The sequence below is a fragment of the Mus caroli genome, chromosome 17 (assembly GCF_900094665.2).
Source record: "Mus caroli chromosome 17, CAROLI_EIJ_v1.1, whole genome shotgun sequence".
In the NCBI taxonomy this organism is placed as follows: Eukaryota; Metazoa; Chordata; class Mammalia; order Rodentia; family Muridae; genus Mus; species Mus caroli.
Window position 1 is genome coordinate 26,537,689 of NC_034586.1, and position 12,637 is coordinate 26,550,325.

The 12,637-nt window shown below is 44.6% G+C and overlaps 1 protein-coding gene across 1 annotated transcript in view; it reads left to right on the top strand.

The window, feature by feature from the left end:
• Dnah8 (dynein axonemal heavy chain 8) overlaps positions 1 to 12,637 on the top strand; it is a 248,314-nt gene that overhangs the window by 40,445 nt on the left and 195,232 nt on the right. The window contains exons 15-18 of the mRNA XM_021186523.1: positions 2,133 to 2,232; positions 3,751 to 3,870; positions 5,303 to 5,438; positions 8,526 to 8,713. Coding sequence (XP_021042182.1) covers positions 2,133 to 2,232; positions 3,751 to 3,870; positions 5,303 to 5,438; positions 8,526 to 8,713 — 544 coding nt within the window. The remainder of the gene's footprint in view (positions 1 to 2,132; positions 2,233 to 3,750; positions 3,871 to 5,302; positions 5,439 to 8,525; positions 8,714 to 12,637) is intronic.

Genomic DNA, 12,637 nt, shown 5'->3' on the forward strand with positions numbered 1-12,637 from the left:
AAGAGGAAGAGAAGGAAGAAGAAGAAGAGGAAGAAGGAAGAGGAGAAGAAAGGAAAAAGGAGAAAGGAGAGAAGGAGGAGGAGGAGAAAAAGAAGAAGGAGAAGGAGGAGGAAGAAGAGGAGGAGGAGGAGGAAGGCATGTTTGTAATCCATAATTCCTGGGGAGGCAAAGACAGGAGCATCCCTAGGGTCAGTGGCCATGCAGTTTAGATGAATCAGTAAGTTCAAGGTCAGTAAGAGACCCTGTCTCAAAAAAGAAAAACAGGTGGGTGGCACCTGAGGAATGCCACCGGGGTTGCACTATGGTCTCCACATATGCATACACATGTGCACCTGCACACACATGTATCTGTACACCCCCACACTACATCCCTGCACACACAACACACACACACATACACACATACACACACACACATACACACACACACATACATACACACACACATACACACACACACATACACACACATACACACACATACACACACATACAACATACACACACATACACACATACAACATACACACACATACACACACATATACACACACACACACATACACACACACACACACACACATACACATACGCACACACAATTTGTTTTCAAGTTAGATGTTCTGGAAACCTTTCCGTCATAAACTTTAAGAGTTATTAGCATTAACATTTCATTTACCAGTAAATAGAATTGTGAAACAACATAGTTTTTCATACCATTTTAGATTTTTTTTTGAGATAGGCTCACTGTAAGCTAGGCTGGCCACAGGAAAACCTTTCATCTCGCTCCTGCTGCCTTCATTTCCCAAATGGGGAACAGGTGTGTGCTATGATGCGCCACTGAATTAAAAAATCATAACAGAAAAGACTTTCATAAGAAAGTCTCAAATGGCCGTGTCATATACTTCACTTTAATTTCATATTATTGGGGAGGGAATAGCTAACGTTTAATTTTACTTGGGGAAAGAGTTTCCAAGGAACACGACTGCATATTGTCATAGTTTACTTTAGACGTCAATTCAACACAGATCTGGAGACATCTGGGAAGAGGCAGTGTTAACTGAGGAACCGCCTCCATCAGATTGACCCATGGCCATGTCTGTGGGCATGTCTCCTAATTGCTTATTGATATAAGTAAGTTTAGCCCACGGTGGGTGCTTCCGTCCCTAGGCGATGCCTCTGGGCTGCGTGAGAAAGGGAGTTGATAGGGGATGGTGACCTGAGAGTTGGAAGCTGAAACCCTTTCCCCCGCTTAGTTTCTTTTGGTGTTATCGCAGCAAGAGAAGCAAACTAGGACAGATGTAGTGGTATAGACGGAAAAATGGTCGTCACAGTCAAGCAAGTAATGTCCTCCGCCTCACTAAGCTGTCTCACAGACATTCTCGGCAAGACCACTTAAAATCTCCTCTCCTTCATTCTTCTTTATCCTCTATTCCCCATGAGGACTGGAAGTCTAGGTGCTAGAGAGAGAAGTTGGACTAGAGGTTGTGTGTGTGTGCGCGCATGTGCACATATGAGAGAGAGAGACAGAGATAGAGACAAACAGACAGGCAGGCAGACAGACAGACAGGGACACACATATGCACACACAGAGACAGATGGATAAAAACAAGACCCATGCCAGAGTTCCCTTTTGGAATTCTTCCCTGGGAATCAGTGTATCTGGCTATCTGGTGGCTTTGCCACACTTCCATATTTCCTGTGATAGTGATCGTCTCTCAAAAGACTACCAGGAGATTCACAGCAGGAACGAAATGATTTTGACAAGTGACGACTCAGGTAGCAGGGAAGTGGCACCTCCCTTCCCCCCCCATCTATCTCCCATTGCCCTCTTTGCCTAAAATATGCTATTGATCACTTCCTTCTATTATCAGAAGAGTCTGGTCCTAGTACTTCCCAGGCATCGTCTAGTCCCTGAGTAGATGTGGTAGTAACTGACAGGCTATTTTACAATATCTGCTTTTCAATGTGCAAACTGCAGGGTCCAGGAAAGCCGAGGGTGCACCTGCCTTGTCTGTTGTTACGTACAATTCACGAAGCCCAGAATAAACATTTATCAAATGCATGAGTGAATATTTAGTGCTCTGGCATGTCTGCAGTGTTTCTCATTTCCCAGTTTCGCTTCCTTTTAGGTTTCAGAAGCTGAACATTCCCTGCCTTCAACTGGAAATCAATCACACAATTGAACGGATTCTTCAGTGCTATGTGGCTGAACTTGAAGCTACCAAGAAGGTAAGTATCCTGCATGGACACAGAAGAACACATTCGTGTAAAGAGGGAGGCTTTGAAAACCTTCGCCGCTGTCATCAAATGCCTGGGTCTTCAGAGGTTTCCTCTCAGAATGAAGGCTCTTGGAGAATGCCCTCTGAGTCTGAGGGTCCCTGGACTGCCAGATCCACATCTGTTTACTGTTAAGAACTGTGCTGTGGGGTTGGAGAGATGGCTCAGCGGTTAGGAGCACTGACTACTTTTCTGAAGGTCCTGAGTTCAAATCCTAACAACCACATGGTGGCTCACAACCATCTGTAATGGGATCTGATGCCCTCTTCTGGTGTGTCTGAAGACAGCTACAGTGTACTTACATTAAATAAATAAATAAATAAATAAATAAATAAAAGAACTGTGCTTTGGACACAGTCTTCCCACATTTTCAAAGCAGAGCTGGTTGGGTTAGTGTTTTTGCCATAGACCTGCAGGTGCAGGAGGGTACCAGATACAGTGTAGCTACAGGTTTCCCCCAAGGACTACCTCCTTAAAGTGTGAGATGAGGATGGAAAAGAAAACATGCTTGGCAGTTCCTCTGCATCCTGACCATAGAAATGCCTGATGGAGAGAATTTACTGGGGGGAAAGATTTATGTTGCCTTTGAGTTTCAGCCTGTGGTAGTGGAGTAGCTCAGTGCCTGGTAGCAGGGGTGTAAACCCAAGGCTATTCCCATGACAGACAGACAGTCCACATCAGGGAGTGGGTCTAACTTCCAGAGGCCCCGTCCCTTCTCAATGGATTTCCACCTCCTAACGATGCCACAATTTTCCCAACTAGCACAACCAGCTAGGGGTGGGCAGATATTTAAAATAAGACATCGGGGGTGGGGGGTGGGGAGAGGTGCTGGGAGGATGGCCCTGTCAGTAAAGAGCTCGCTGTGCAAACGTGAGGACCTGAGCATAGATCCCAGCACTCAGCTAAGGCAGGTGCAGCAGCATGGGCCTGCGCTTTGCATGTTGCACAGGTGGAGGGAGACAGGTGGCTCCTGGGGGCTTGCTGGCAGCCAGCCTAGCCCAGGCAGGAAGCTCCATGCGCAGTGGGCAACTCTGTCCCCAAAAACAAAGTCAAAGGGACAGAAGATGCCAGCATTGACCTCTGGCATCCATACAGCCATGCATACTTGATTGCACATGTGCATGTACGTACATGCACGCACGCGAGCGCACACACACATACACACACACACACACACACACACACACACACACGCACGCACCTCTAGAAGGTTGTGGGGCATATCCGATTCAAAGCATAACATGTAATAGGAAACGAAGGCAAATAGAGTAAGCGCCATCTATTGTGGACATGATTGTTTCTGAGCCCCAGATTATTGGTTCTGAATATAATTTGCATTTTCATTGACTCTCTCTCATGCATTCGACCTTGAATCACGGTACAACCACCTATTCAAATACAGTTGTAAATTTCTTCACATTCTCCACTGTGTGGGACGCAAATATTAACACCATATTTTTTTAATTACAGCTCTATCATTCTCAGAAAGATGACCCCCCTCTCGCTCGCAACATGCCCCCCATAGCAGGGAAAATTCTCTGGGTGAGGCAGCTGTACCGCCGGATAAACGAACCCATCAACTATTTCTTTGTAAGCCAATCATACGATTTATACACGGATCGTGGTGGTGTGGGAACGAAATTACATTACAAATGCATCCTGTCCTACAATATTGATGCCAACGAAGTAGTCAGAACCAATGCTTTTACCAAGAGAGAAAAAAAGCAAACTTAAAAAAAAAAAATGCCAGAGAGAGGGGCTAAGACAATCCTTTCATGTTTAGTGGACCAAGCTGTTCAATTACAGCTGGCAAATCTTACGTCTTTTAATAACAGAAGGCACTTTATAAGGGCTCTTAAAAACGATTGTTTAGAAAACACAGCGTGAGCTTATGTCCCGACCCTTTATTTGCGTGGGTGGATGGATAGGTGCTGGTGCATATTTAATGAAAGCCGAGAAGGGGTGCGCCTGCATTCCTCTTTGAAGAACTGAGCCCTAGGCATGGCATCGTGGCATACATATGCAGTATGAGTTGATTAGGCTACTGAAGAGTGAGGTCCTTGTAACTCTGCCAGCCTTCTGGAAAGGTCCCTTTGTCTTTTCTTTGTTTTCCCTGTTGTTTTTATTTGAGAAAGAGACAGAGTATCAGAATAGAGTCTGCTTTGTGTGGTATTGTATTTCATGCCCCAAGAGAGAACAAAATAACCCATAGAATCTCAGCCTCGGAGTAATTTTCTTACGGGGCACTAGGAAATGTAAAGATTCAGCCCTGCTGCTGTTGCCTGCTTCATTATTCTGCTCATTTACAAACATTTCAACTGGCCATGGAAGAGAGCTGGCTCAGCAGCTGAGAGTGCATACTGCTTTTGCAAAGGACCCAAGTTCAGATCCCAGCACCCATGTGGGGTGGTTTATGATCACCTGTAATTCCAGCTTCAGGATATCTGACGCCCCCTACTGGTCTCTGCGTGCGCCTGCGCTCCTGTGTGCACACCCGATCTCCTTAGTAAAAAAAAAATAAAATAATCTTCAAGGACATTTAAAAACTCTAGCTTTAGGCAAGAGGCTAACCATAGTGGTGGATCCAGCCTGGCATTTGTAAATCCTTTCAACATTAACAAAAAGAAATCATTTTTGATTTACCCTCCCTTCCCCAGTTCCATCTCCACTGCTGTGTAGTATTAAGGAATTTGTTCTAATAACTGTTTAAGGAAAGTCAGCCAGCTGTCCCTGGTCCAGGTAAATGGGGCAGAGGGGAGGAACTGGAGACGAGAGGCTCTGCTTCCCGTGGCTGGTTGTGGGGCCAACAGAACTCTGATTTAACCTTTTCTTCTCTTTCCCCTGGACTATCCGAATCTTCCTGTCTCCGGCTTCTCTGGCCCTTTACTCTAAGGCAGATTCTAAATGGCTACCATGTCTATTTGGCGTCAGTATAAGTTGTTTGTGGATTAAAGTCTGCAGTGTCTGAAAATAAAACTTTCTCTTTCCTCCCTCTCTCCCCCCCAAAAAAACCCAAATCCAGAAAAACTCAGACATTTTATCAAGCACAGAAGGCAAAGCTGTCATCCGTCAGTATAATAGGATCTCATACGTGCTGGTGGAGTTTGAGGTGGTTTACCACACAGCCTGGGTCAAGGAGGTTTCCCAGCTTCAGTATGGTACGTATCAGGCTCGCAAGTGGGGCTCAGTTTCCAACAAATGCACGGTTCTGATGACATTTGGCCTCCTTCTTACATATGACCAGGCTGCATGGTTAAAGCTTAGATGTGGGGCTGGGAGGATGGATCAGTTGTGAATGCCTGAGTTTATTCTATAGAACCAACGTGGACAAACCAGGGTGGGTGCCATACAGAGCCCAGGACTAGAGGGGAAGGGGTGAAAGGACTGGGGCTCCCTGCAAGGAGGAAAGTCTAATTGTTTCAGTCCATAGTCACGAGATCAGGCAGTCTTGATAGTTTGTATCAAGTTTTATGAACTGATCTCTGCCTTGTGAGAACACCATTTGACACTAGTCAGTACGATGGACACATAGCAGCGGGTTAATGCCTAGGAGAAGTGCTCCCTAGCAAAGCTAACAGCTTAACTTTGGAGTCTTCCATGCTAGCCCAGGCTATGGGAAACGAATTGCTCTGGGTGGTTTCCGGCTTGGCTGTGCTTGACTGTGCTTGGGGTACTGGCCGGGCTTCCTTTTAAATGGACGATGCACAAGAGTTTCTCTGACAGAGACCCGCCAGGTTCTCAGATGGTCACTCTCACCTGCAGTGGCCCTTAGGTCCCATCTGTCCCTATGGAGCTGTCTTAAGCGTTTGACTCTTTTGTTCTGCCCTGCAAATTCAGCACAGTTAGATTTTGCTAAATGAGTGTTTGGAATTATTCTGGGCTTCATCTGAATGGACATGTGATTTCTAGTTCATTTCTGAAAGGTCCCCCTAATATGTTGAATAAAATTCTTAGCTGAGGTTCTCAGGAAAAACTGACCCCATTAAGAACTTCGTGAAGGGCCAGTTGTGGTGGCTCATCCTTGAATCCCGGCATTTGGGAGACAGGGGTAGGGGGATCTCTGTGAATTCAGGCCAGCCAGCCAGGGTTACATAGTGAGATGCAGGTTAGACAGTGAGACCCTGTCTTAAAAAAACAAAAAACAAAACCATCTTGGGCTGGCAAGATGGTGTAGTCAGTGTAAAGGAGCTTGCCGCACAAGCCTGGAGACCTTAGTTCAAGCCTGGAGACCTCAGTTCAATCCCTGGCACTCACTTAAATGTGAAAGGAGAAAATCGACTCCCCAGATTGTCCTCTGCTGTCCACGTGGGTGTGCTCTGACACATCCTCCCAATAATAGATTTAAAAAGGAACCAACTCTCCAAGACGAATTTTATCCAGTGAGTAAACATCAGCCAACTTCAAATGGATTCAGGGAGCACCTTATTTTCCTAAAATGTGTTGCTGTGACATTCTGCCAAGCCACACGAGACTTGGCAGAGTCTGTGATTATAATGAAATTCTTGTGATAATAAAGTTTGTTGAAATAAGATAAAATTTGAGTAAATACATATGAGCCTTAGAAGTAATGTTTTTTTTTTCCTATTATGCTTCTAGTAGTAATTCCTGTTACACTCATAAATAGTCTGAAGAGGCTGGAGAGATGGCCCAGTGGGTAAGAGCACTGGCTGATCTTATAGAGAACCCAGGTTCAATTACCAGCAACCACATGGTGGCTTATAACCATCTGTAACTCCAGTTTCAGGGTATCCAACGCCCTCTTCTGGCCTTTGTGGGCACTGCACACACATGTTGCACAGACATACATGTGGCTAAAATACTACACACACACACACACACACACACACACACACAGAGTGATCTAAGGTTCCAGCAAGAATCTTTTGAGGCTGTGCATTTCAATTCATAATAAAAACATCTATTTCCATCTTAAAACTATTTATTTATTTATTTATGTGTACATATATCCTTCTGCATTTACATGTGACACAGCATACATGTGGAGGTCAGGGGACAACGTCTGGATAACTTGATTTCTACCATGGGGGTCTCAGGAATCAAACTCAGGTGTTGAGGCTTGGTTAGGTCTGAAATGTCAGTCTTAAAAATGCTTATGTGTATGTATGATGTTCTCATGATATGTAGTATGAAAAACAAAACAAATCAAAATCCTGCCAAACACCTCTGTATTCTGAGAGGCCAGGGCTCAGCATTACTTAGTAGGTCTAGCAGCAGGTGGCCGTGCATACGTGTGACCTTAGCATTAGGGAGCTTGAGGCAGGAGGTCAGAAGTTCAGAGTCATCCTCTGCTATATAGTGAGTGGAAGGCCAGGTTGGACTAGATGAAATCATGTGTCGAAGACAAGAGTTTGAAGTCTAGGTAGTGCACTCTCTTTGTCAATTCTGAAGCCTTTTCTGGGGCTGTCTGATTAGCTTTAAGACAGAGCCTAGAGGTATCTGAGAGGAGAGACTCAATTGAGTGACTGACTAGACCGGATTGCCGTGTGTATGTATGTATGTGTGTGTGTGTGTGTGTGTGTGTGTTGTCTTGATTGCTTAATTGATTTAAGAGGGCTTTGCCCACTGTGGGCGGCACCATCCCTAGGCAGGTGGTCTTGAACTATATAGCAAACCTAGCTGAGTTTAAGCCGGCCTGAGTGTCAGCTAGCAAGCAGCTCCCTCCACTGTTCTTTCTGTACTTTTTGGCTATGAAGCAAGTTCTTGGGTGTGAGCTAATGTTATGTAGAACAGCAAGTAGAACCTTTAGTTCCTTGCCTGGAGTTTCCTCAGTGATCGACTGTGATCTGGAGTTGAAAGGCAAATTAATCCGTCCTCCCTCAAAACTATTTTTAGTCAGTGTATTTTGGCACTGTAACAGAAAGGAAACTAGAACAAGGGTTAAGTTATAATCCATAATAATAAGCTATAGAGGGGGCTGGAGAGATGGCTCAGTGGTTAAGAGTGCTCTTCCAGAGGACCCCGGTTCAATTCCCAACACGCACATGGTGACTCACAACTGTTTGTAACTCAGACAGATGTTCAGTCAAAATACCAACACACACAAAATACAAATAAGTAAATCATATATTTTTTTAGCTACAGGTAGACCTCTCTGCCCCATTCAAGGCATAAAGTCTGTCTTGTACCCATGAGCCTTGAAATATTGCTCCACCTTCACGTAGGGAGCTGGGAAGCAGAGGGGAGTGAGTGCCCAGTAATTGATGCCAGCACTGCTTTGTTTGCAGCTTTGCAAGCCACGCTGTTTGTGCGACATCCAGAAACGGGGAAGTTGCTGGTTAACTTTGATCCTAAGATTCTGGAAGTTGTGCGGGAAACAAAGTGCATGATAAAGATGAAGCTAGATGTTCCAGAACAAGCAAAGAAGTTGCTGAAACTCGAGAGCAAACTGAAGGCAGACAAGCTGTATCTGCAGGTGAGAGGGATGGTGGCTTCCGATGACTTCGTTTTTTCTTTTCCTGTGTGCATGTTTATGTATGTGTGCATGCATGTTTGCATGTACATGTGTGTGTATGTGCGTGTTTGTGTGTGTATATGTTGGTATGCATGTGGATGTGTGTGCATGTTGCATGTTTATATGTGTATGTGCATGTGTTCATGTATATTTGTGCATGTGTTTGCATATTTCTCTGTGTGTGCATGTTTATGTGCATATGTGCACGTGTTTGTGTGTATATTTCTGTGTATATGCATGTTTGTGTGCATGTTCATGTGAGTGTATGCACATGCATGAATGTGCATGGGTGCATATGGATATGTTGCATGCATGTGTATGCATGTGTGTGTGTGCATGTACATGTGCATGTGGGTACTGGGTACAAGTGTAGATGCTACAGATTGACACCAAGTGTCTGCCATTGCTTTTTTTTTTTTTTTTTAATGTGAGTTTTGCATGTACTCATTCCTGCACGCCAGAAGAGGGGATCAGATCCCTTTATAGATGGTCATGAGCCACGTGATAATGGGTGCTGGTATGGGTGCTGGGAATTGAACTCAGGACCTCTGGAAGAGCAGCCAGTGCTCTTAACCACTGGTCTCTCAAACTGCCCCCCACCCCCCACTTTTGAACTCAACATTCACTGACTGGGAAGACTTGTTGGTTGACCAGTAAGCTCTGGGGATTCACTGGTTTCTGCTCTCCCAGCCCTACGGTTACAGATGAGCATGGCTACAGCTTTTGTTTGTTTGTTTGTTTTTGTTTTTGTTTTTTGTTTTGGTTTTTCGAGACAGGGTTTCTCTGTATAGCCCTGGCTGTCCTTGTAGACCAGGCTAGCCTCGAACTCAGAAATCCACCTGCCTTTGCCTCCTGAGTGCTGGGATTAAAGGCGTGCGCCACCACACCCGGGCATGGCTACAGCTTTTAAAAAAACCTTTATATCATCATCATCATCATCATCATCATCATCATCATCATCGTGCATGCTGGCAATCTAAACTCAGGTCCTCATGCTTGTGTGGCAGACACTTTCTGTCTAGTCCACTTCTGATTACTTTTGAAGGAGTTTTTTTTTTTTTTTTTTGGTGCAAGAAAAATGTTTCCCAGCAGGTTGTTGTTTTCTTTGTAAAAAGGTCTGTTGAGCTGGGCAGTGGTAGTGCGTGCCTTTACTCATAGCTCTTGGGAGGGAGAGGCGGGCAGATCTCTGAGAGTTCAAGGGCAACCTGGGCTACAGAGTGAGTTCCATGGCGCATGCGTGCACGTGCGCAGGTACCCAAAGAGCAAAGGAGGAGGGAGGAGTCAGATCACTTGGAGCTGGAGTTCCGGGCGTCTGTGACTCACAGTGGTAGTTGATGTGACCATGGGTATTGGGATCAGAACTTGGGCCCTCCGTCAGAGCCCTAAACGTTTACTCTTAACCGCATCCCATCTCTGCGGCCCTCATTCTTGATAGGTTTAAAATACCAATTTGCAAACAATATAAAGATGGGAGAAGGAAAGGAGGAAGGGAATGGCAGAGCTCATTTGGACTTATGGATCCTAAGTGATTAAGCGTCAGGTTTAACAGAGCTTTAATTATAATTTTATGGAGCAAGAATATTAACTTTAATATATTTAATGCTGGGCACTAATAAAATATTAATTATGAGAGAGGGAGGGCTATAGAGCAGCACAGATGGGAAGGGTTCTCCAATAATGTGGGGTAAAATGAAGCATTTGAAATTAAGTTCACTCACGAGTAACATAAAATTAAAAAAATATGAGTCAGGTGCGATTTCATACATCTTTAATCCCAGCGTTTGAGAGACAGAGGCGGGACAATCTCTATGAGTTTGAGGCCAGCCTTGGTCTGCATAATGCACTCTAGGATTGTCAGAGCAATTAGTAAGATGGTATCTCAAAAAACAGAAAACAAAACAAAAACCAAAACAGCAACAAAACAACAACAATTTTAAAAACTGACACTCGGGCTGGAGAGCTGGCTCAGCAGTTAAGAGCACTGACTGCTCTTCCAGAGGTCCTGAGTTCAGTTCCCAGCAACCACACAGTGGCTCACAGCCATCAGTAATGGAATCCGATGCCCTCTTCTGATGTGTCTGAAGACAGTGACAATGTACTCACATACATGAAGTAAATAAATAAATCTTAAAAAAAAAACCCCACAAACAAACCTGAAACTCAAGAGGGAGCATGGAAGAGGATCAGCTAAGCAAATTGACGAGGCTGGAGGAACGGCCCAGTTGTTGAGCATAGCCTCATCTTGCAGATGATCACAGTGGGTGGCTCCAACTGCTTGCAATTCCAGCTCCAGGTCATTAGACACCCTCTGCTGGTGTCTGCAGGCACTTGCACTTGTGTGCAAATGCACACACATAGCTGAGTCTAGGTAGGTAAATGAAAGGCATGTTGAAATGTAGCACAGGGTTTCAAGGGCATGTGAAACAAGAGTTGGTGACATCCGATTTCTTTGAAAAGAAAGCAGTTAAAACAGCACGCCCTTAGCTTTCTCCAGGAAGTCTGTGGGCATATATTTTGGAGAGGCGGGAAGATATATCAATGTAAAGATAATTCTTTCCAGAAGTATTAGTCATAGAAAAAGATGGGAATATAAATCCAAGAATAAAGAACTGATTAAATATGGATTACAAGATGAATACAGAGAAATTAATGGGACCTGTGATGATTCAATGAGGAAAAGAATTCTCTTTGCTTGGGCACAAAGAGGATTAGCTTCCTTTCATCCATGACATAATAAGTCAATCTGGGACTCTCCCTGGATCTTTCTGGGAAGATGACGGTGAACTCAATATGTCATTACATTGAAATCTCTTGGTTTAATTAATGTCCACATCTGGGCCCTAGGGACAAGCTGGTTTGTTTTTTATTTCGGAAGGAAATAAAAAAGGTTATCGGAGGATATTTCAAACTGTTATCCTAGCAGAAGTTATAACAGACTAAATGTGAGTTATGAGGAACAGCAGTTAGGGCAGGTGTTGGGAACGGCTATCATCAAAACACGCCGTATGCATCTCTGACACTGTTAACAAATTAGTAAAATATATTTAAAAGAGGGCTGGAGAGATGGCCTAGAAACTAGGAGCACTGGCCGTTCTTGCAGAGGACGATTCAGTCTCCAGCACCCATGTGGTGGTTCCCAATTGCCTGGGAACATGAACTTGTTTGGCCCTGCCAGTAAGAAGGGGACGTTGTCCTTGAGATGGCTGGACTCAGACACCTGTCCCCTTAGTAGTTGTTCCTGAGGGGTCTAGATCCTATTTCCTTACACAGATGCTGTTCAGCTATAGGAAAGTCCCCAGCTCCTCTAGGGCCCCGGACCTTGAATTTAGTTTCTCCCTATGATTAAATGGAGTCTGAAAATGAAATGGTAGTTCTTAGAATACATTTCTTTGGCTTGTCCCCAGCACCTGCCTCTGTCTCTCAAGCGCTGGGATTGAAGGCATGTATCATTCACTATGCCTGACCAGTGATGTACTCTGAGACAGAAGCATTTTAAATCTTTGTATTTTCCTTGTCCTGTTTGAGAAATCTTTTTCTAATCCAACGCCACGGAGAGTTCTGCCTGTTTTCTTCGAAGAGCATGGTCGTTTCTGCTTTTAGTGGAAACAGTATGTAGTTGTTAATGAGCCCTCCCACCCCAGAGGTGCATTGGCTTTGTGGAGACCACAAATGCACTATACCCTCTCAACCTAGATGGGTCCCTCTTTCCTTTTTGTAGGAGTGTTCCTGATTCCCTTCCACCTTGGGCAGTGCTCCTTATATGTATGGTTGTTATGTGGGGTGAATGGTAGTTGCACTGATCTTTCCCCCTTAAGCCAGGTGGCGGGAGGGGCCTGGGGTAATGCAAATTTTATTGGAATGGTTCTAATGTGTTTGAAACTTCTG